The sequence below is a fragment of the Cebus imitator genome, unplaced genomic scaffold (assembly GCF_001604975.1).
Source record: "Cebus imitator isolate Cc_AM_T3 unplaced genomic scaffold, Cebus_imitator-1.0 Scaffold380, whole genome shotgun sequence".
In the NCBI taxonomy this organism is placed as follows: Eukaryota; Metazoa; Chordata; class Mammalia; order Primates; family Cebidae; genus Cebus; species Cebus imitator.
The window spans coordinates 23,691-48,007 of NW_016107695.1; the positions used below are offsets into that span (position 1 = coordinate 23,691).

Below are 24,317 nucleotides of genomic sequence, written 5' to 3' on the forward strand. Positions count from 1 at the left end.
CAATGACCTTCTTCGCAGAACTGGAAAAAACCACCTTAAACTTCATATGGAACCAAAAGAGAGCCCGCATAGCCAAGTCAATTCTAAGCAAAAAGAACAAAGCGGGGGGCATCACATTACCGGACTTCAAACTATACTACAAGGCTACAGTAATCAAAACAGCATGGTACTGGTACCAAAACAGAGATATAGACCAATGGAACAGAACAGAGGTCTTGGGTTTCATTTTCATTGGGTTCAAAGTATTTTCTAATTGCTATTCCCCCAGAGATGAAAATATAAGGCACAGAGCTGTATGAAATCTCTCAGGGAGAGAAAACAAGAGGATGGGGTTGAGAGCAAAGCATTGAGGAATGCTTACAAAGAGGGGCAAAAAGCAAAAGCCAACCTAGAGGAGATGAGAATCCGAGTTGTAGAGAGGCTGCACCTCCCCACCCTTCACAACAGAGTGTCTGGTGGAGAGCTGGGCACTCGCCCACCCAGGAACACTTCCATGCCTCCCTGGCAGCACGTGCGCTGGCCAAGAGGATGGCCTATGCTACCTCTAGGAAGTGTCCTTAGAGAGGGGCATGCTCCAATCTTTGCTTTTCCTGCTAGCTGGAAAGCAGATATGATGGCTGACACAGCCAGCTGGAGCCATGAGGAAGAAGGCTCCATGAGAAAGGCCTGGCCCTCATTAGTGGAAGATGACACAGACGGGTCTGAGTGCTGATGACAGGGGCGCTGCCATCTCAGCGGGGGCTACTCACATTTAGGAAAAGCAGAAATGCACTTCTATCCTATTTCAGTCACTGCAGCCATACTATTTCCAGATCTCTGTCATGAGCAGCCAGATCTGGCCATAACTACCAAAAAGAAGCAGAAATGAGAAATTCTAGGAGCCAGAGGAGGTCGGCTGGAAGCTCAGAGATGCCTGCCTCAGACAGGGCAACCAGGGCTGATGTGGGAACTCTGAGACAACTGTGTGCGCATGCATGTGTGCACGCATGGAGGGGCTCAAGAAACATAGACAAAGCCTTCCATGGTCTGCTGCAGGGCTAGCACTAAACCAAATCATCTCTAAATCCCACATCTCCCATTTGTAAGATGGAGAAACTCATGCTCAGAAGGTTTTGATTACTTTCCCAAGGTCAGAATCAACCACTGGTCGGCCTCGGCCTCCTGGCTGGACCCAACCATCTCATGCGGTTACAGTGACACACCATCAGTATGGATAGAGAGGGAATCAGCACCCACTACTTTCATGGCATCGATAAGTTTAAAAGGCTGTTTTGAAATATTACAGAAATTAAAAAATAAATAACATAAATATAAATCCTATTAAAATGATAGTAAAGCATTCCCCACTTCTTAGCTTAAAAATTCATTTTAATGTTAAATAGAATAAAATTTTAAAAACCTTTTAACTGGTCACAGAAAACTGTTAACACAGCAACAACAATCACAATCAATAATAAAAACAAGTTTACCTCAGCAGTCAGGAGTCTTTTTGGACATCTGTTAAGTGTGGCAAAAACATTCCTAAGTCCAGTCTCTAGTTGTGCCAGCAACAATATGGCACAGTCAGCAAACCTATGAAATTGAAGGGAAAATAGGTAAAACTCCATGTTTCAAAAATAAATATTAGGCCAGGTAGTGGCTCATGCCTGTAATCTCAGCATTTTAGGGAATTCAAAGCAGGAGGATCGCTTGAGGCCAGGAGTTCAAGACCAGCCAGGGACACTCCATCTCTACAAAAAATTTAGAAATTAGCAAGGTGTGGTGGCACATGCCTCCAGTCCTAGCTACCTAGGAGGCTGAGGCAGCAGGAATGCTTAAACCCAGGAGTTAAAGGCTGGAGTGAGCTATGACTGTGCTACTACACTCTAGCTTGAGTGACAGAGTAAAACTGTCTCTAAGTAAAAAAGCAAAAAACAAAAATAATATTGACACCAACATCACAGTAACTGCTGCAGTCTAGATATCAAAGGCAAAGAGAAGTGATAATACTTGCTAATATAAGAAACAAAAAGCAGCAGCTGGGCACAGTGGCTCATGTCTGTAGTCCTAGCACTTGGGGAGGCTGAGGCAGGTAGACCACATGAGGCTAAGAGTTTGAGAGCAGCCTGGACAATACGACGAAACCCCACCTCTACTAAAAATACAAAAATCAGCCAGGCGTGGTGGTGCATGCCTGTAGTTCCAGCTACTTGGGAGGCTGAGGCACAAGAATCACTTAAACCTAGGAGGCAGAGGATGAAATGAACTGAGATCACACCATTGCACTCCAGCCTGGGTGACACAGTGAGACTTCGTGTCAAAACAAAACAAAACAAAAACAAAAACAAACAAAAAAAAACCACACACACACACACACACACACACACACACACACAACCAGTTTCATCTACTAATGATTTTAAAAACATTTTCCAGTGTTTTCATGTTTGATGAACCATTTTTAGTAGCTTCTATAGAATAAAACATCATCAGAGAACTTTCTAAATCATTTCATTGCTTCTAAAAAATACTGAGGCTGGGTGCAGTGGCTCTTTCCTGTAATCCCAGCACTTTGGGAGGCTGAGGCAGGAGGATCACTTGAGCCCAGGAGTTCAAGATCAGCCTGGGAAATGGAATAAGACCTCATCTCTAGAAAAAGTACAAAATTAGCCAGGCATGGTAATACACACTTATAGTCCTAGCTACTCAGGAGGCTGAGGTGGGAGGACTGCATGAGCCCAGGAGCTCAAGCCTACAGTGAGGCGAGATGGTTCCGTTGCACTTCAGCCTGGGGGACAGAGTGAGATCTAGTCTTAAAAAGAAAAAACAAAAATGCAAACACCAGGATTTCAGTGGATTCTCAAAGTATAAAAATGAATGAATAGGATAATATCCTTTAAAGAACTAAAGACCAGCTTACTAGACCTTCTGGTGGCTACCATACATGTGTTTGCCCCTGAGGAAATAGAAAAAGAATGTCAGGAAAAAGCTGGTTTGTCTTTGTTTCATGATTCTGGACATGTTTCACTCATTCTAAGAATTTCAGAAAATATTAAAAAGTGCATCCCGAAAAATAATTATATCAACTGGTAAAAGGCTGACACACAATGTTTAAGATATAATCACAGGCTGTCCTTTAAGTGACTCTATGAAGGTGTTTTATTTTCAGGTCTGCTAAAGTCAGTCCAGCTTCTCTTCAATTCTACTCTAACAGCAAAAAGCAACAAAAGTGAAGGGCATCAAGAAAGACTGACCTCCAACCACTGAAAACCACCATGCTATGCACCCTTCAGTTACCTTTGTGACCTGAACTTGATCAGTGCAACTTCCCAATATGGTAACATGATTTTTAATATAAAAGCAGATTTTGTCATCACTTCTTCTAATACTGAAAGCACCTCATAAGTAACATCTGCAAAATAACAAACAGTTTTAAACACAATCATACGAATCAAATGAAAAATGATGGGAACATGCTGAGGGAGTGACGCCAATGAGTCAATCACTTTAGGTAGTTGAACTGTAGCCACTGCTGCAGGGGACTCATCAAAGAGCAGGGTCGCCCTGACCAAGAGCCTCAGAAAGGAGGGCATGTACATCTCTTCAGTGATTCAGGCAACAGCTCAGGGTGGACCAACTGAGTACAATGACCAAGAGAAGTAAAATATATTTTCAGAAGGTATAAAAGACCCTTGATATTACAAGTACTTCTGGCATAACGATCATGAGTACAAAGATATCAGAGGTGAAAACATACATCCTACCATAGCCTGAGGCCACTATTGTTCATAGCACATCTGAGGAAGAAAGAGCTGGACTCACACAGCCGCAACTCTATGAACCCCACAACCACCCCGGGACATGGCGGGAGGAGACAGGGCTTTGGGTAGCAAAATGCAGGAGGTTCTTCAAGCGACTCTGAAAGCTATCTGACCACTGAAGAATAACTACTGCACCCCACCTCGAGTACACACCTCAATGCTGTTTACTGACTTTGCAAATATCTATGCAAAACTACATTAAGGAAAAAATGTAAAATGTAGTACTTACCAGGAAAAATAACCAAATCCTCTAGGTTTTTAAGAGTTATGAAAGAGCGATGTGCCAATGTAAGTTTAGTGTTTTGAAGGTAACTCTTCAGTAACTGACCCAATCCTACTGTCAACAGTATCATCATTGAACAGTATCTAGGGGAAATACCATAGATCTGTTACAAAAATGTACTCAGTCATACCTATAAAAAGCTTCACTGTGAAAAATACAAATTTAAAATTAAGAAAGCAAAGCACCATTGAATTTCAAGGAACTGGCTGAGCATGTGGCTCATGCCTGTAATCCCAGCACTTTGGGAGGCTGGGGCAGGCAGACCACTTGAGCTCAGGAGTCTGAGACCAGTCTGGACAATAAGGTGAAACCCTATCTCCACAAAAAATACAAAAAAGTTAGGTGGGAATAGTGGCACGTGCCTGTACTTCCAGCTACTCAGGGGGCTGAGGCGGGTGGATTGCTTAAGCCTGGGAGGAAGAGGTTGCAATGAGCTGAGAACACAGCACCGCACTCCAGCCTGGGTGACAGAGCAAAATTCTATCTCAAAAAAAATAATAATAATAATGCACACAATTCTATAGAATTAAGTTGTGCAATGGTTGTGAGGCACAATAACACCAGAGAAACTCTGATGAAGACCCTGAGGAAACCTCAGGGTCTTCCACCCACCTGAGACGTGAACGGCATAACATCCTTCTGGTGCCACCTCTGAATTGCCTTTGGGATGCAAGTCACTGAAACCATAACCCTATTATCACTCTAGTGACTACATCAGTAATATTCAATTTTATCTTCAAAATCCTCTCTCAAAACTCACTCATCTTTCACAAAATACATATTTCCTTCTTGCGAAATTCAAAACTTAAAAGACTCCTTGGTAGATTCAAAACAGCAAGAAAATTTCTTCACTTGCAACTTACTTTGGAGGAATTTCTTCAGGTGATGCAAACCCATGCCATAAGATATTACGCAGGTTGAGACCACATGGAGAGCCAACGAAGACTTTTAGCACATTCATCTAATCCAGTTAAGGATAGTAAATCATGACAGAGTTAATTATTATTGAATAAAACAATATAATATGAAGATAATGTTTGTGTTCTTCTTTTTAACTGACAAAGCCAACAGTTTAGGCTAGGAAGTAGCAGTAATAATAATAAAACCAACATTTATTGACTGCTTAATATGTGCCAGACACATTTTATATGTATTCATCAACTCATCCTAAGAACAACCTATGAAGAAGGTACTACCATAATCCCCAGCATGCAGGTGAAAAAAATACAAGCATGGAAAGGTGAAATCGAAGTCTCGAAGGTGACAAAATCAGTATGGGGGATAAGATCTGACCCAGGCTATCCTGCGTTAATAAAGTTCTTCAAATGCGCCTAATATCTAAATAAAATGCAAGAAGATAATGATATAAGCAGAAAGTTATTGTTGTATTAAGCAGCATGCAGCTGTGTGGTTCAACAGAGACAGTAGGGCAAATGACAGAGCAGCATGGCTCCAGGCTTGAGCCTCCACCTCCCAGCTGTCTGACTTGAAACCCATCACTGACCCACTCCACCATCTAGAGTGAGGAAAACACAAAACCAGGGGTCCTACTTAATGGACTGCAATCATGCCATTCCCAGAGAACTGCTTTGGGTTTGAGGCACCATACTTAGAAGAAACTCAGAAAAAAATGGAAGATGCTCAAAGACTAAAAGAACTTAAAGCCATGTCATAGAAGGAAGAATGGTTGAGCCTCCAGAAGACTCGAGAAAGACGTGAACACTGTCTTCATGCATGTGAAGATGCTGCTGAGGAGGGAATATGGATGCATTCTGAACTTCCCTCAGCAAGGAGACCCAAAAGCAGCAAGTGGAAATGATCAAGAGCAGGTTCTACTCAAAGTAGGAACATTTAACAAGCAGTTCTTCTATGCAACTTCAGGAGATCTTTTTGCTCTACCATTAATTTGTGAAATACTCATGGTTCACACCATCTGGTCAATCAGATGTATAAATGCCAGTGGCCGAGTAAAAGTATCTGGTAGCTGAAGTGGCCACAAGTGGGCAGAAGGCCAATCACATACAGGCAAATACCAAAGAACAAATCAAAGAAACAAAATGTGTTTAAGAATTCAGTGTAACAAGAGGTTTGCAGTTTTTATATTCACTCCATGCTTTCCACAAAAGAAAATGATCTTTAAGCTGACAAGGAGTAAAGATCCACAGTAAAGAATGCAAAAGCTCCACTGAAGACAAATTTCTTTACTCCAAAAATCATCTAGTGGCTCCCTGACTTGGCATGCACAGCTTCCACACAAGGCTCTCCTGGGTTTCTTCATCTTGACCCTGCCTCACTCAGTTGCTTAAAGGTTATTCATTAGTCTTAAGTCTCTTGATCATGTGCCCATTAGGAGATTTTAATATAGTATGTAACTGTATTATTTTTTAATGCCTGATTTTTTTTCCACTCTAAGTTTAAATAGTTGCAAAAAGCATAATTTCACGTTAAAGATTTCAAATAAAACTGTATTATCACTCATTTAAAGAGTTAAAGTTGTATTCTGGATTTGGTATTATAGTTATTAATATGTAATTGATTGAGGCAACATGCTTCACATTGGCCCTGTGGTGCCCCAGAGTTATTCACACCCAGGATAGGAAAGCTTTCTACGTGCTGGAGGAGGCGTGATTTTGAAAGGGTAGGTGAATAAGCTTGAATCACTGATACATTTTTTTCCTAAAGCATCATCAGTTTGGGAAGGAAAAAAAGCACAGCATATGTGAATTGCTGTTTTGCACTGACTTCATTATATGGTTTGGCGGTATCCCCACCCAAGTCTCAACTTGAATTGTATCTTCCAAAATCCTCCCATGTTGTGGGAGGGACCCAGGGGAAGTAGTTGAATCATAGGGGCTGGTCTTTCCTGTGCTATTCTCAGAATAGTGAATAAGTGTCATGAGATCTGATGGGTTTATCAGCGGTTTCCACTTTTGCTTCTTCCTCTTTTGCTTCTTGCTGCCGCCATGAAAGAAGTGCCTTTCTCCTTCTGCCATGATTCTGAGGCCTCCCAAGTCATGTGGAACTGTAAAGCCAATTAAACCTCTTTCTCTTCCCAGACTCAGGTATGTCTTTATCAGCAGCATGAAAACAGTTATACTCCACGGGTTTAGATGAGCAAGCTTACCACAGACTGCCCAAAGATTTGAGCAAGCTCTTCAGATGCAAGTAGATCTCTTAAAAGAAAGGGACATTCCTTCCCAATCAGTAAAAATACCTAAAATTCAAACAAAAATTGTGTAACAATTGCATTATGAGCTAATAAACATTAAAAACATTATCCATGAAGCAACTGTTTATACAAATGAGGGGAGAAAAATACTTAGACACCAATCCTTTGATTTCATAATCATTCAAAAGTCAAATATTAAAAATTTGTACCAAATGATTTTAATATTAAAGGAAAATAAGAAATCTGAGGGCAACTGTAAAAGAGTTTATTGTTTATTAATGAACATTTATTAAATGTTCATTCAGACAATTTAATGGTCCAATAATGAAAGAGATCTCACACTTACATCACCCAAGGCTCGTTCTAGACATGATGTCAGTTTCATTAAGCTAAGAGAAATAGCAGGAGATTGTAGACTTTTCAAGGCTTCAAATATTTCAGGAAATAACTGTTTAGAATAAAACACATATCAGGATGTGCAATCTAAAACTATTCCTCAAAGTAACAATATTATTTATTGAAATTCAAACCTCTAAAGATTTCAACTGTCATATTTTAGTTATTTTCAGGGGATAAGTAGGCATTTTCTGTATAATTATATTGCCTAAAGAATCCATAAAAATATTTTAATAGCTAAAGAATTCCTTGAAAGTTACTTAAATGTTTATTGAAAGCAACAAATCTGGTATAATTTAAGTGGAAAACTCAAGCATTTTGACCTCATCTTTTTCTCCTTTTGATTTGGCTGAGTCCTCAAACAGATACACACAAGGCTGATCATCCTGTCACTTGAAAATGCTAGTACAAGAGGGATGCGATAATTCCTTCACTCCAAATTCAAAGCAGAATTAGACTTGTTATAGCTACTGCTTTACTGTGGTCATTTAGTGTGCCAAAAACTGACCACAAGAACATACCAAAACAAAATTTTGGGTTGGGCCCCAAATTACCCATACTCCCTTCAATTCCTCATAACAAACCAGGTATCCCAGCTCTAGTCTCCAGGTCCCACCGTCTTAGATGTCTTAGAACACCTCAATACCTCTCCACAGGGCCTCTTATTCTGAAGTGGTCAATTTTTCTTCTGTCCCTGGATAAGCACCAAGTGCCAAGTGTTAGCTCTCCAACCCCTAATCCTGTGATAATGAATTCCTGTGTTCCAAGGGATGTTTCTCAGCTCAGGCTTTGGAGACCCTGCATAATAGCCAGGGTTCTCTTGCAACCCTCAACAGTTCTTCACAGTTGGAGGGCCTGGGGATGAAGGAGGCCCCTTTAAAATTGGCAAATAATAAGTCCTCTAAGTAGTATTTGCACAGTTTTTTATTTCTAAAGGTTGTTCAAAAACCAAACCTGTGGAAAACTTGTCCACTGGAACCATGGTGCATACTGAATTTCAAACTGCCCCTTGGTCAGAGATAAGAAATGTGAATGGACAGCTTCACACACAGGGCCCAGCAGCCTCACACTTCCCCAGTAATCCAGACCCTGGTCTTAAAGGATAAGAAAACAAATTTTAGCACCATAGCTTCATATCATGTGATATAAAACATCTACATCATCAAAGAAGAAAATGCTTTAATTATAAAACTTCCACAAAATCAACAATCAGTTTACCATTGAACACAGGATAAACTTTTTATGTTGTTGGAAATAAATCATATAATGCTTATCAGATTATAAAAGAAAAATATACTGTCAGTAGAGAATTTGGAAAATACAAAAAGTTTCAAACAAGAAAAAAATATTTTTGTCAATGTCTTTACCTGTACATAAATATACAGGAAACTAGGCTCACATTGTATATACAATTTTGTAACCTGATTTTTTTAAAGTTAAACCAGGCTCACTCTCTATATACAATTTTGTAAACTGGTTTTTTTTAAGTTAACATTATTAGACTGACATTTCTTATGACAATGAATTATTTTAAAACATATTTATAATACAAAGTTTTTGTTGCTTTAATTTTTTTATATGAAGCTTCTGTTGTTTTAGTTTTTTTTTTTTTTTTTTTTAAGTTAGGGATTAACCATCCACTTGGTTAATGATCAATAAATAGCAAAGGGTGGCCAAGCACGGTGACTCACGCCTGTAATTCCAGCACTTTGGGAGGCCGAAGCAGGCAGATCACCTGAGGTCAGGAGTTCGAGACCAGCCTGGCCAACAGAGTGAAACTCCATCTGTACTAAAAATGCTGGGTGTGGTGGCAGGCCTGTAATCCTAGTTCCTCAGGAGGCTGAGGCAGGAAAATGGCTTGAACTTGGGATGCAGAGGTTGTAGTGAGCCAAGATCACACCATTACACTCCAGCCTGGGGGACAAGAGCAAGACTTCGTCTCGAATGAATGAATGAATGAATGAATGAATGAATGAATGAAATAGCAAAGGGTAAATACAAATACATGCCCTTCCTGGTTTTTTTCCCACTTAGCTCAGAGATTTCTGTATCAGAAGAGTCTCCTCATTCTTTTCTACCACTGCATAATATTCCATTATATGCATTTATCATAATTTACTGAACCAAACCCCTATTGCTTGATGTTTGGCTATGTTAATTTATTAAAGGATAACCTTGCACAAACCCACTTTCATATCTGTATCTGTCTTAAAGATTCCTGAAAATGGACTGCTAGGCCAGAGTATGTTCATTTGTAATTTTTATAACTATTATTAAATTTCCCCACCCATATTTCTAAAGTGTGCAAGAATGCCTAGAAGACATTTAAAATAACTGTATAATCTATTACTGGTCATTTTATACCCTTAATTCATATGACTCCTATAGAAAATCATCTCAAGGCCCTGAGATCTGTATCATCAACAGCCCACCAGCTCCTCTCTTCCTCCTGACACCTCTTCTGTAGAGGTGGTTTTCTTAGCCTAGCTTTCCATGAATTTTTCCATGCTTCTCTGGCCTCGTCTCCTCTCTTTTCATATTAATTCCTTTTCTCCTTGGAGTCAGGCCTATAACATTATCTAATAAAAGGAAGCAGTGGTCAGAAAGGGGAATTTTACAGGTCAGGACATTTTCAACAGAACAGTCACAAAAGTTTGGAGTACAAAGACAGCACAAACCTGACTCTGTGTAGCTCACACAGTCTGTGATTGTTTTCCAGCATACCTCACCATTCTGAGTTACAATGCTACTGATGTCACAATTTTCTCTGAGTTCAAACCCAAGATTACAAATTATATCATATACCGGGGGAGAAAGACATGTGGTAATAGGGGCCCCTATTAATACCTAAAAAAAAAACAAAGGCACTGATTAACAGAAAGAAAAGCAGAGTATTATATATTTAAGTCACGAGAAAACTCTCTTAAGAACTGAATGAACTCAGGTGTAGTTACTATTAACATGCTTTCTGGATATCATGAGAGCTGTATTATTACAACATTATGATTAAATATTAAAGATATGTACATAAATGCTCTCAAATATGAGAAAGGTTTAAAGAGTTAAAATGATCAATCATAATATTTGCAGACTGCTCTATGCGGTAGCCACTCTATTCCTTTTCTTAAACTTGCTTTCACTTTACTTTTAAAAACAAAACAAAACAAAAAACAAAAAAAGATACGAGTTCACGGAAGCTCAGTGTGTTTTATGAACAGGGCATTATTCCTCTGAGCATTCCTTCACTATCCCAGAGTTATCAAAATAAGCAATTCTTTAAATGGGGAATGGAAAAGCAGACATCAAGGCATATGAAAAAGAAGCAAAGAAAAAAGAAAAAGAAACCCGAATCCCTCTGACTCCCTAAACGGTGCTAAGAAAACCACAACGTCATCACAAAACACGCCTCTCTGATATAAAAAAAAAATCTGAGATGAAGACAAGAGGCAGCAAATGAAGGAAAAGTTCTCTCTATCCTCCCCCTCTTCCGCCCAAAGACAGGATATAAATTCTTTACTGGAGGTAACTTTAGACTCTTAACAGACCAGAGAAGGCACCAGAGGAATCTACAGACAATTCTTACTCCTTTAGTTTCCAAACATGTATCTACCTTCCCAGTTTCCTGCCCTTTAAAGCCTAAAACTGTTTTACTGTGTCATTTCTCTGCAAATCTATAGTTCTTTGTTGAAGATGGTATACAAATGTAGTTCTAAGCCACCATTTCAAGTTATCTTTCATTGAGGTTTAACCCTTGTGATGTGCACTCTGTGCATTAATAAACTTTTTTCTTGTTAACTTTTCTTTTGTTAAAGGTGTCACTCCGAGCTAAGATGGGCAGAGGTAAAGTTTAGCCTCCTCTGCCATGTAAAAATTAGCAAGCCGTACTGGTTTTCCAAAATTTTCGGAGAACTAAATTAAATCAAAATCCTCAAAATTATCCCACATGACACTAACACCATCGTATAAACCTGCAAAGAAGTCAAATTCAGGATCTAAAGCTGAACCGAGGCTCTTTTATTTTGGCGTTTCGAGTTAAGGGGTGACTGTTTTGTGACAGTCACCAATAACTCTGGGCAGCCTCCTAACCTGGAAACTGATCAGTTTCAGTTCCCTTGTCCTGCTCAATATCAATTACCCTGTTTGCTCTTCCAGTTCCCCAGATGTTGCACTTTCCCACACTCATCCCTGGTTTTCTAACAATCCTAGCAGGCCCTAACAGTTAAGGCATCACTAAAGAAATGTGCATTAACTGTGGCGACTGTTGCCTGTAATTAGGTCCTATGGGGCGAGAACTGTGAAGACCACACTGGGCTGGTGCTTTGGGGCTAGACTTAAATTTGAATCATTCCTCGGCCTCTGACTACCTCTTGCCTTGGAAAAGTTACTTAACATATCCGAGTCTCAGCACTAACTGAAATAAAACGGTGCCAGACTGCATCTTACATGGCTGCAGTAATGAGATAATACAGGAAAAGCGTCTAGCACATGGTACTCAAAAATGGTAGTTATCATTATCACTATTTTGGAGATGGGGTCTCGCTGTCACCCAGACAGGGGTGCAGTGGCGCGATCTCAGCTCATTGCAGTCTCCATCTCCCGGGCTAAAGTGATCCTTCTCCCTGAGCCTCCCGAGATGCTGGGGCCACAGACGCCACCACGCCCGGCTCCGCTGTTGTTACTGCTGATGATAGGTGTTTGATATTTAATTGCCTCAGGGAAGAAAAAAAATTATTATGAGGCAACCACATACAACCAGATCTCCTGACACGAGGTCGGTGAGGCAGTCGTGACGAGTTTTATACTGTTACTCAAACGGTCTAAAAGCGATGAACACAAATTTACTGTCAGGCAGTGGCTAGGAAACTGCGCTTCCAGGAACGAGGCCACGGTCAGGTGAGAGACCGGCCTGCGGCCTTCGGCCCCCGTGCCACCGCGCACAGCCCTCCCAGACAGTCCGCCGCGTTTCAGCTCAGGGCCAGGGGGCAGCAGACACACCGAGCCTGGCACAGGGAGGCCGATAGGGCCCGCCCGGCGTCTAGCAGGGCTGAGAGCCGATACCGCCGCACGGGCCGGGGCCGCGACGTTCCAGCGCGGGGACCGCCAGCCACCGCAGGCGCGTGCTCGCCCACCCACTCCAGGTCGCCGAGCACCACGCAGCCTGCGGTTGACTCCCTGCCCAGACCCGGGGCTACCTGGCCCGTCACCCGCCCTACCTCCATAACTTCCGGCACCGCGCTGAGGCGCGCGTGAATGACGCAGGCGCCTGCCCGCAGCGTCTCCAGGCGTCTGGGCGCCCCGGCGGGCACTTCCGGCCCCCAGAAGCGCAGTGCTAGACTCGCGGTCTCGCGGGAGTCGGTGGGGCGTTTGACCGCCTGCGGAGAAGGGGAGGCGGTGGGCGTCTGAGAGAACAGAGCAAGATGGAGAAGCGAGCCCGAGGCGTGAAGCCGAGCGTCAACCAGACCTTGAACCAGACCCCTCAGCAGGCGCCGCTGGCCCCTAGGAAAGAAAGAAGGCCTAGCATGTTCGAGAAGGAGGCAGTGAGTGCGGACACAGCAAGGGGCCCGAGACGGCCTTGTCCGACCCTGTAATTGAAATCGCTCCTCAGTGGGCCCCGCTCCTGACACCACTCCCAGAGCCAAGGAGGCAGCATTTCCCTTTTCTGTTTCTTTTTTCCCCAGATGCAAAATTGAAGACCGAGACTGAGCTGGGCAGTCCCCTTTGGACTTTAGTGCTAAGGTTTTCTTGGTTTTTTAATTAGGGCCGTAGAACACTACATAAATCGATTGGATGGGTGGTTACAAGATCACCTGCAGTCCTTTTCAGATTTACTGAGCTTGCGGATTTCCTGAGACTACTCTGAGCATCATTGCTTTACTAAAAGACATTATGTTAGTGTATCAAGTGCCATCCTAAGCAGTTTTGCTAGCGAAAAATGAGTGTATGCTGTATTTTAAAAAAAATGGATAAACTAGGCAGAATAGTGACATGTTTGGGGTCTTTAAAAACATAAGCAGTCTGTATATTTGAAGAATATACAGGAGAAAAAAACAAGTTGAACATATTCTGTCCAAAACTTATTGTTTGGTATTGATGGAAAGGGTCATTGTTCAGTTTTATTGGTGGTATAACACAGGCATTTCTATATGATTATGCTTTGAAAACCGTTAATGTGCTCAAGACTCCATCTTTTGTTGATACTTTAACAGAAAACTAGTTTGCCCAAAAATGCAAACCTGTAATGATAGAGCTGGGACCAGAACTTGTATCCTGGTGCTCAGTCCACTTGGCCTGTGTTGATTTCTTTTTATGCTTACTTCATGGACCTTTAATAGGATGAAAACAGAGTTAACAAGCAAAATAATTTTTGAAGACCCTAAAACAGTTCAAGAATACTCAAATAAAAAGAGACTTCTCAAAATAACTAAGGGCGAAATTTCAGGTTCTAATAATGTTTCCTTGGTGTCTAAATTTTAGAGAGGAATGAATGAACTAAAGGACGAAAAGTAAACAGGCCAAGTTTACACAGCTAAGAAAAAGAGCAGGGCAGGGCAGGAAACCTAAATCAGCTGGACTTGAAACTTCACACTCCCAAACACTATGCTGTATCGCTTGGCAAAAAGTCTGAGTAACAGGTCACCAACAGTAAAGAAAAATTTCTATATGTTGAGGCAGACAAGGGTGACTTTTATAAACTGCCTATTTGAGGTCTGAAGTCTTTAAAATTTAGTGAGCCTGAACTCAAAATGAGGAGACACATAGGTGCACTTGGTATATAGGTTAAAATCTGGGAGTGAGGGGACATGGACCAAAGTAGTTATTGCTTATTTGATATGGATGTGATCAATTATAGCTATCTTTAAAGTTGAGTCTTTTAGAGGTGAGAAATTTGAATAGAACAATAATTGGGAAGAAATTGAGAAAGGACTCTACAAAAACTCACTAAATGTACCTGAGGAAACTGTGCACTTAGTCATTTCTAATTTAAGGTAGCTTTTAATTTTCCTATTTCTGAGCATGGAAAAATTAAGACATACCGTTTAACCAACGACTGTCTTGATTTTTATCTGTTTTGCCTCCATTTCCTTTTTTTCTAGTGGTAGCACGTCGTCAGTAACTTTTAGGGAATTAACTCATCTGCAATTGTATAGAGCTTTGATGAGATTGTCAGCTACTTTCCTTGACTTTGGAATGAGGATGAAACCCAAACTAAGCTAATTAGATGAATTCTTTGAAATAATGCAAAGAAAATGATTGAGGTTGAAGATGAGAAGCTAAAGTGCTCCATGTGTCTTTCTGAATCTGGTTCATCGACCTTCTCTGCTGTTATGTAAACTCTATCTTTCCAATAAATTACGCTTTTGTATAACAAGAAAGGAGTTCCTGTTGTTGTGATCAAAGGTCACAAAATGCGAAGTAGATTACTAAAAATGGAAAACTTTGATTGTTCTTTCTTGTGCACGTGCATTTGAAAATCTTAAACACAGCTGGGTGCAGTGGCTCACACCTGTAATCCCACCACTTTGGGAGGCCAGGGTGGGCTGAACACCTGAGGTCAGGAGTTCAAAACTAGCCTGGCCAACATGGCAAAACCTCGTCTCTACTAAAAATACAAAAGTTAGCTGAGTGCGGTGGTGGGCACCTGTAATCCCAGCTACTCAGGGAGGCTGAGGCACGAGAATCGCTTGAACCTGGGAAGAGGAAGTTGCAGTGAGCCGAGATGGTGTCACTGCACTCCACCTGGATGACAGAGTGAGACTCCATCTCAGTAAAGAAAAAGGAAAAAAATCTTAAACACTAGCTTGTGGCATTTAGAAATAAAAGTAATATGCCCAAGCTCATTTTATTTTAGGACCATGTGTAGGCTTAATATGAGGAAATGCTACATCAGTAGAAACTCAAGTATTATTAGATGCCAAAAAGTTGATCATATTTAAAGCCTATTCCCAATTTAAAAAAAGATTATAAAGATTCTTAATAAAAAGAATAAAATACTCTTCATCTCAGAAGCACTAATGGTTATTTTCAGGCCACACATGAATGCCCCATTTCCTTGAGAATCATTGCAGTTGAGAGCCACTGTTAATGATACTATGTAGTTGTATCCCTTGAGTATATTGTAGATGAAAGGAAGGTCCCAATCACTGCCCTAGAAAAGCATTCTCTTAATAAACAAGAACAAAATGATTTTGTTTTTAAGAGGTTTAGGGAGCTAATAATGCTGCTTCTGGAAATAAGAGGCACAGAAACCTGACAGATGATCACAGCAGATTTATTTCTGGTGAGCGACTTTTACTTGCAGCCAATATGGAGTAATTCTTACCAGAAACTACTTAACACACAAAAATATATGGAGCAATTGTTTCCATTGATTGGGTGTCAGGCAGGACAAGAAAGTAATTTCTGAGAGATGAGAAACAGGTAAGGTGAGCCCCCATATTGACCCCACTTTAATTGCCTGGTGAGAGTTTCCAGGCTACAACACAAGGAAAGGCCTCCTTTAGTTCAAAAGGAGTTGGGAGCCTGGGAAGCCAAGATAGCATGAGACTGGAGAGCAGAGTATTAGGACAGGGCTGCACAAACCACCCCAAAGATCTACAGAGGGTTTCCCTGAGTATTCTGCTCAGTGCACCAGTGCATCTGGTAAGGAAGGTTCTCACCAGAGATGGAGAGTGGAAGTAGAGCAAAATCACCGAAAAGGAACAGAAAAAAAATCCTTGGACGTGTTCCCACCAGAAAAAGTGGAAAACCATGAAAAATATAGAGCTTTGGTTAGACTGCTATGAAGTATTTTGCCTCATTAGTGGGGAAAAAAATAAGAGAATGATTTCTCTGATCTGGCCTATCAAGGCTGAGAAGCAAGACTCAAGAGGATTAAACTGTTTCCAGATGTCTTTGTTTTAGAAGAAAGCTCAAGAGTTTTAGGAATACAAAAACATCCAGCCTATAAGAAGGTAAAATTTCACACTGTCTCGTCTCTAAATATTAACAGACCTGCAGAGAAGCAGGAAAATGAAATTCAAAATCGAAGAAACAGTAAAAACAGCCCAGGAATTACAGAAAAAATAGTATAAACAGACATTAGTTATGAGAGTTTTTAGTTTTCATCAAATCAAATCATACATTATGAAATTATTACATTATATTTAAGAGTGTAGAGAAAGATTTAGCATGTTAAATGTAAATCAAACTTCTGTAGATGAAAAATACTATGTCAGGGATGAAAATACACTAAGTGGTATTAACAGCAGATTCAACAGTGCAGAAGAAAGGACAGTTAGAGACATAGAAACTGGGGGAGGGTGCTGGAAAAATATTACAAGATGTCAACGAGCTTTGACAGAACTTAAAGTAGCCTAATGATAATTTGAGTCCCCAAATGAGGTGAGAGAGGACAGACAAAAAGTACGTGAAGAAATTACTTTGAAGAAAGGGATGAGAAATTTTCAAATTTGATGAAAACTACAAACCCACAAATCGAAGAACCTCAGTGAAATCCAAGCACAAGACACATGAAGAAAATTATGCCAGGACATACAATAAAAAAATTGCTTGAAACCAATGATTTAAAAATTTAAAGGCAACTGGAACAAAGCAACATTATGTACATAGAAACAGACAAAATGACAATGTACTTCTCAGAAACAATGAAAGATAGAAGACATTGAAGCATCATCTTTAAGGACTGAAAGAAAATAACTATCAACCTAGAATTCTATAATCAGCTAAAATATCATTCAAAAAACAAATACTATAAGACTTTCAGCTTCTTGTTCTACATGTGAGGGGCTTAAAGTTTCTACTATGTCCTAACAAGTAAAAAGCTGAACAAACTGAAAAAATTAACTCTTCTTAGATCCATAAGAGAAGTGAAGTCACAGGACAAACTGCTGCCCCCAAAAGTAGAGTAACAAGCAGCAATTTGCTCTGCGCTTGTATGACTTAAGCCTTAGCCATCTTGTATGACTTAAGCAAGTAGGAGAAAAACAAGCAGAAAACTCAGAAGTATCAGTGAAGTTACAGTCCAGAAGCACAGGTTCACTAAAAGACCTAGTCATAGGATTATAGATTGCTTCCTCTCCGCTAACACCTTACCAGCACATTACTAGAGGCCTTATTACAGCAGTTTCTTTACCCAGTGAAACATGTTTGGCTATCATGAAGAAAATTAGGCATACTAAAAAACAATAACAAAGACACAAAGTAAGCATCAGAACCAGACATAGCAGGGATGTTGGAATTATCAGACAGGATTTAAGATAACTATAATTAATATGTTAAAGGGCTGTAGTTGATAAAATAGCATGCAAAAACCGATGAGCAATGTAAGCACAGAAATGGAAATCCTAAGAAACAGAAAGAAATGCTAGACACCAAAAACACTGTAACAAAAGAAGAAATCTCAAAAGAAATTTAAAAAATATTTTGAGCTAAGTAAAAATGAAAACATATCAAAATTTGTAGAATGCAGCAAAAACAGGGCTTGGAGGAAATGTATAGTATTAAATGTATGCACATATTAGAAAAGAAAGAGCTAAAATAATTTAAGGTTCTACTTTAAGAAACTAGAAAAAGAAGAACAAATTAAATCCAAAGTATGCAGAAGAAAAGAAATAATAAAAATTATAGCCGAAATTGATGAAATTGAAATCAGATACCGACAAAACCAAAACCTTTTCCTTTGAAAAGATCAATAAAATCTATAAGCCTCTAGCCAGGTTAAGAAAGAGAGGACACAAATTGCTAATAGCAGAAATGCAAGTCAGGATGTTGCTGGAAATTTTATGAACACCAAATATATAATAAAATAATACTATGAACAATTCTGTGCCCAGAAATTTGGTAGTGTAGATGAAATGGATCAATTTCTTGAAAGATGCAATCTCCCAAAACTTATACAAAAAGAAATAGATAATCTGAATAAGCCTATATCTGTTTTTAAAAATTGAATCAATAACAACCTTCCAAAGCAGAAATCACCAGGGTCAGGTGATTTCCTTGGTGAATTCTACCAAGCATTTAAGGAAAGATATGTATCAATTATCTGCAATCTCTTTCAGAAGATAAAAGCAGAGAGAATACAATCTAACTCATTTTATGAAGTCAGCATTACCCTAATAGCAAAGGCAGACGAAGACACCACAAGAAAAGCAAACTACAGACCTGTGTCATGCGTTAACACTGATGCAAAAATTCTCAATAAAATACTAGCAATCAAGTCAGCATTTTACATAAAGGATTTGACACCAAGACCAAGTGAAATTTGTTCCTGGAATGCAAGGATGGTTCAACAGATGAAAACTGATCAAGGTAGTACACCACCTTAGCTAAATGAAGAAATAAACCACATGATCAATCTCAATTGATGAAGAAAAAGCATATGTCAAATTCAACACTTTTTTATTATAAAAACATCCAACAAACTAGTAATAGGAGGAAACTTCTTCAACATAGTAAAAGCTCTGTATGAAAACTGCACAGCAAACATCATACTCGATGGGGAAAGACTGAAAGCTTTTCCTGTAATATTAGTAACAAAGCAAGGATGTCCACTTTTGCCACTTCTTTTCAACATAGAACTGGAAATTCTAGCCAAGTAATTAGGCAAGAAAAGGAAATTCCTGGCTATCAAAAAAATGAGGCTCACTTTTAACTTAAGAGGCTAGAGCATTTATCTGGGACATATTAGGTACTAAGTAAATATTTCATTAATGCATATTGGATGTCACAGAATGGATGTTTCATGTCAAAAGCATGAACTGAGTATATGTAGGATCAATGCACTTTTGGTGTTTTTTCAGCTTAAGACTTATGAATGTGCTACCTAAATAATTTTATTATTTAAAGATAAGTAAATAAAGTAAAATACAATTTTAGGACAATGAAGGATAATATTTTCTTAATCTCAGGGTAGGGAGGAAGAAAGGTTTTCCCTGTATCTTCATCCCATAGCCACTCAGTTGCCCTCCTTGAAGGCCACTCTTGTTTCTAGTTCCTTTGAATCACCCATGGTCTTTTGCCAAATTGATAGCCAGGAGTGAATCTAGGATTTAGTAACCACATTATTGTAGAAATCTGTTTAACAGATTTCCAATATTTCCAAGCTTTGTGTGAGCCTTGTCCACTGTACAGTGTTCTTTAATCTAAAATCTAATTTTACAGTTTAAAAATTAATCTTTTCTCCCCTTCTCTCTTCCCCTCTTTTTCCTTCAGTATGCACAGATTTTAAGAGAAAGACTGAGAGAGTCAATTCATGATGTTCAGTATGTGGAGCCTCCTTTTGATGACTCAATTGCTGATATAGGTAAAGAATGGAAGAGTGCCCTGGCAAAATTAAAGTTTGCTAATTCATACAGAATGGAGCCATTGAAGAAATTCCAAGCTCATTCAGTAGAAACTAAAGTCCAGCAGATACTAACAGTAGGTTGATAAATATATATGATAGCAGTATTGTATGAGAGTTATATATATAATCTTTTTCTGGAGATTTCTTCATACATATACATATTCATATATATATATATGTGTGTGTGTGTATCACACACACACACGCACACACACACACACACACACGGAGACATTTATTCCAGGAATTGGCTCATGCAGTTGTCATTAGAACGAGAAGCATTGTGTCATTGGTGCAGGCACAACAAATCAGTTAATCAAAGATGTGTAGTCTGCTTGCTAGGTGTCCAGTTCTGCTCCTGGTTTGTAAGAATGTATAATGCTTTATAGCCCACTAGCCATGTCCATTTCCTTCAAGCTATACATTAATTTATTAATAAACATTGTTAGAAATCTTTGATTTCACTTTCCTACAGGCCAAAGAGAAAAATCAGTGGAGTGAGAGGCTACAGGGGAAGGTTAGAAAGTTGTTTTAATGTGAGCCCACTGAGCAGGACAGTGACTTGGTACAGGTTCTAAGTCCAAGTAATCTTCACTATAGGAAAACCAACATATGAATTTTAATAAGTGTATAAATTTTAAAAGGTTTCTTTCCTTTACCTAAGAATTTCTAGAAGTCTTCTTCAAAAAAAATCTTTTTGTGTCTATTAATTGTTTGTTAGAGTAGTAAATTACAACTTACAGCTTATGTCGATAATGAAAAGTAATTGAACATAATTTGAAAACCAAAATAAATATTCCTCAAAACTGTTACTGAAGTAGGTAAGCATATATATATATATATATATATATATATTTTTTTTTTTTTTTGAGACTGACTCTCGCTGTTGTTGCCCAGGCTGGAGTGCAATGGTGGGATCTCAGCTCACCGAAAACTTCACCTCCCAAGTGATTCTCTTGCCTCAGCCTCCTGAGTAGCTGGGATTACAGGTGCCTGCCACCATGCCCAGCTAATTTTTTGTATTTTTAGTAGATATGTTGGTCAGTCTAGTTTCGAACTCCTGACCTCAGGCAATCCACCCACCTCATCCTCCCAAAGTGCTGGGATTACAGGTGTGAGCCACTGTGCCCGGCTTAAAATTTATTTAATGTTATTTAGTGAAGAATATATTTATTTTTAAAACAGTTATATATATTATTTAGATATGTTTTCTACTTGAATTTTTATATACAGAGAATATTTGGTTTGAAAATAAAGTATTTTTCTTAAATTTTCTTGAAGGAAAGTCTTAAAGATGTCAAATATGATGATAAAGTCTTCTCTCACTTGTCACTTGAATTGGCAGACCGCATACTGTTAGCAGTCAAAGAATTTGGGTACCACCGTTATAAGTTCATTATAAAAGTATTATTCATTCAAAAGACTGGCCAAGCAATAAATGTAAGTACCTCACTGATACAGGATCTAGCAATTAAGGCATCTCTCTCTAGTGATTTGATTTTCATTGTGATGACTCAAGGTATGCCATTGATTCTGAGGTACCTTTTGAATGAAATTATCATTTTGGTAAATATATTTATTTCACTGTAAATTATTTCAAAAGTACAAACCAGCAGGGTGCATTGGCTTATGCCTGTATTTTGGGAAGCTGAAGCAGGTGGATCACCTAAGGTCAGGAGTTTGAGACCAGTCTGGCCAACATGGTGAAGCCCCATCTCTAATAAATTCAAAAATTAGCAGGGCATGGTAGTAATCCCAGCTACTCAGGAGGCTGAGGCAGGAGAATCACTTGAACCTGGGAGGCAGAGGTTGCAGTGGCGTATGATCATGCCACTGCACTCCAGCCTGGGCAACAGAATGAGACTCCATAAAAAAAAAAAAAAAAAGAAAAAGAAAAGTACAAACCTAGAAGAGGCAATTTGGCACTAATAATTTATTAAATTGCATGGTTGTTCTATTCCTTGATCATATCAGTTTTGACAGTGTAATGTCATTTAAGTTAATTAATCAGCACATTTATTTTGGGCACTAATGGGTGTTAGGTACTAAGGAAAATACAAGGAATGATAACGATAAAGGAAGATACAAGAATGATTCTCAAGGAGTTTTTACTCTAGTTAAGGAGATAAAACAGCACAATTTAGAATTTAAAGAACTAAAATGATAGGGATAATGTAAACAGCCTGGGTTCTGGAGTCAGATTGCCTCTGCAACACTTGCTGGCTGTGGCCTCAGCACAGTTTCATCATCTATAAAATGGTGATGATAAAACTGGTTTCCTAGAGCTGTTGTGAAGATTAAATGAAATTATCTATATTAAAATCCTTAACATAATCACCAGCACAGAGCCCTCAATAAACAGCAAGGTAATTATTAACATTATTTATTAATAAAGAGATAATATCACTAGGCTGTGTAATTACCTAAGGAGTTGATAATGAATATGTGGGAGTTGGAGAGAAAAGAGAGGAAAAATTGTGTTTGGAAGAATCTGTAGAGGTTCCATGCAGGAGTGGACTGCGTGATGAAGCATGGGGAAGGGGACCTGGACTGGTAAGAGGGGTACTGGTGAGGGAAGAGTCAGCAAGAAATAACTGTCCTGGCTCCCATGGAGAACAGAAGCTGCACCACATATGACATACACACTTAAGAAATAGGGGTGTTCTGCATGATAAGCACCACAAAGAGAACATTAAAGTAGGGATATGGTAGAGTAGCAGAGTGGCTATTTGGGATTCTTTAGAGTAGGGGAAACCCTCTGATGTCCAGATAAGAAAGAACCAGCTGTACCAAAGAGGAGGGAGGATGTTTCAAGCAGAGAAAAATTTGAGGGCAAAGATCCTGAGGCAGGGATGAGTTGGTGTGCTTGATACGTAACATGTGGAGCTGGACTAGTAGCTAGTAGAGAGTGGCATGATGCAGAGTGGAGGAATGTTTCAGCTTATATTATTGCACAAAAATCCACCCTAGAACTCAGTAGTTTATAACAACAGCCCTGCATTTGCTTACTTTCTGTGAGTCAGCTTGGTCTGGGTCAGTTACCTGGCCTTTCTGCTGGTCTCACTGATGTACTTGTAGCCATCCCATGACTTACCTAGGCCTGCAGGTCCCAGATGGCCTCTCTCACTTATCTGACCATTGGGCTAGCTGTGGGCTGGGCACCTGGGTTCTCCTGCATGTGCGCCAGCATCCTCCAGTAGATTGAGTGGGCTTTCTTAACATGGGAGTCTCAGTATAGCATTCCATGAGCATAAGATCAGAAGCTACAAGACCTCTGAAGGCCTTGCTTGGAAGGTTCACAGTGTCATATTTTGCAACTCATAGCAAGTAACAAGGCCAAGTCTTATTCACAGGGTGGGGACATAAAGTCAACTTCTTAATAGGAGAAGCCATAAAGATTTTGGGCCATTTTCAGCCGGATGTGGTGGCCCACACCTGTAATCCCAGCACTTTGGGAGGCCGAGGCAGACGGATCACCTGAGATCAGGATTTCGAGACCAGCCTGGCCAATGTGGTGAAACTCCGTCTCTACTAAAAATACAAAAATTAGTCAGACATGGTGGCAGATGCCTGTAATCCCAGCTACTCAGGAGTCTGAGGCAGGAGAATCACTTGAACTCAGGAGGCAGTTCAGGTTGCAGTGAGCCAAGATCATGCCATTGCACTCCAACCTGGGAAACAAGAGAGAAACTATGTCTTAAAAAAAAAAAAAAAAAAGAAAAAGAATTTGTGCCACTTTAGAATTTTAGATCCTCCACAAATAAGTCAGCTGGAGTCAGATCACATTTGAATTTGTATATGGAGAAAAGTAGTTATAATTGTCCGTTACAGCCTACTTGTATAATGAATGCCATTTTTTCATTTCAAGGCAAGGTTCTGACAAACTTTTTGACTGAAAATCTTTAAAGGGTGAGAAGACTTCCTTGTCTTGGACCACATGACAGAGTTACACTGTATTCAGAGCCACTATACCCCCATTCCCAGGTACCTTCTTCTGGCCCTGGAAACACTGCTAAGGGAATCTCTCTCTGTTTTAGAGAAAGGCCAGCCTCCAGTAAAGAAGAAGGATGAGCAGGGGTAGTGACATCTTTATGAAAGGAGACAAATTACATATTAAAAATAATTTCTGGGCCGGGCGCGGTGGCTCAAGCCTGTAATCCCAGCACTTTGGGAGGCCGAGGCGGGTGGATCACGAGGTCAAGAGATCGAGACCGTCCTGGTCAACATGGTGAAACCCCGTCTCTACTAAAACTATAAAAAATTAGCTGGGCATGGTGGCGCGTGCCTGTAATCCCAGCTACTCAGGAGGCTGAGGCAGGAGAATTG

General features: G+C 39.8%; 2 protein-coding genes across 10 annotated transcripts in view; one reads left to right on the top strand and one right to left on the bottom strand.

The window, feature by feature from the left end:
* ERMARD (ER membrane associated RNA degradation) overlaps positions 1–12,935 on the bottom strand; it is a 32,331-nt gene extending 19,396 nt beyond the window's left edge. For 5 of the 9 annotated variants that reach the window (XM_017507596.2, XM_017507593.2, XM_017507595.2 and 2 more), the window contains exons 1-9: positions 12,862–12,935; positions 10,327–10,495; positions 8,603–8,742; positions 7,599–7,700; positions 7,208–7,297; positions 4,947–5,044; positions 4,030–4,166; positions 3,277–3,391; positions 1,470–1,572 (exon numbers count right to left, since the gene is read on the bottom strand). In XM_017507596.2, the coding sequence (XP_017363085.1) occupies positions 1,470–1,572; positions 3,277–3,391; positions 4,030–4,166; positions 4,947–5,044; positions 7,208–7,297; positions 7,599–7,700; positions 8,603–8,742; positions 10,327–10,495; positions 12,862–12,867 (960 nt within the window). In that variant the 5' untranslated portion in view covers positions 12,868–12,935. Of the gene's footprint in view, positions 1–1,469; positions 1,573–3,276; positions 3,392–4,029; positions 4,167–4,946; positions 5,045–7,207; positions 7,298–7,598; positions 7,701–8,602; positions 8,743–10,326; positions 10,496–12,643; positions 12,731–12,861 lie in introns of those variants that run through there. The other 4 variants (XM_017507601.2, XM_017507599.2, XM_037731065.1 and 1 more) reach the window with 4 other exon arrangements.
* A 5-nt stretch (positions 12,936–12,940) lies between these two features.
* Positions 12,941–24,317, top strand: part of DYNLT2 (dynein light chain Tctex-type 2) — an 11,787-nt gene continuing 410 nt past the window's right edge. The window contains exons 1-3 of the mRNA XM_017507602.2: positions 12,941–13,185; positions 19,859–20,065; positions 21,273–21,431. Of these exons, the coding sequence (XP_017363091.1) occupies positions 13,066–13,185; positions 19,859–20,065; positions 21,273–21,431 (486 nt within the window). The 5' untranslated portion in view covers positions 12,941–13,065. The remainder of the gene's footprint in view (positions 13,186–19,858; positions 20,066–21,272; positions 21,432–24,317) is intronic.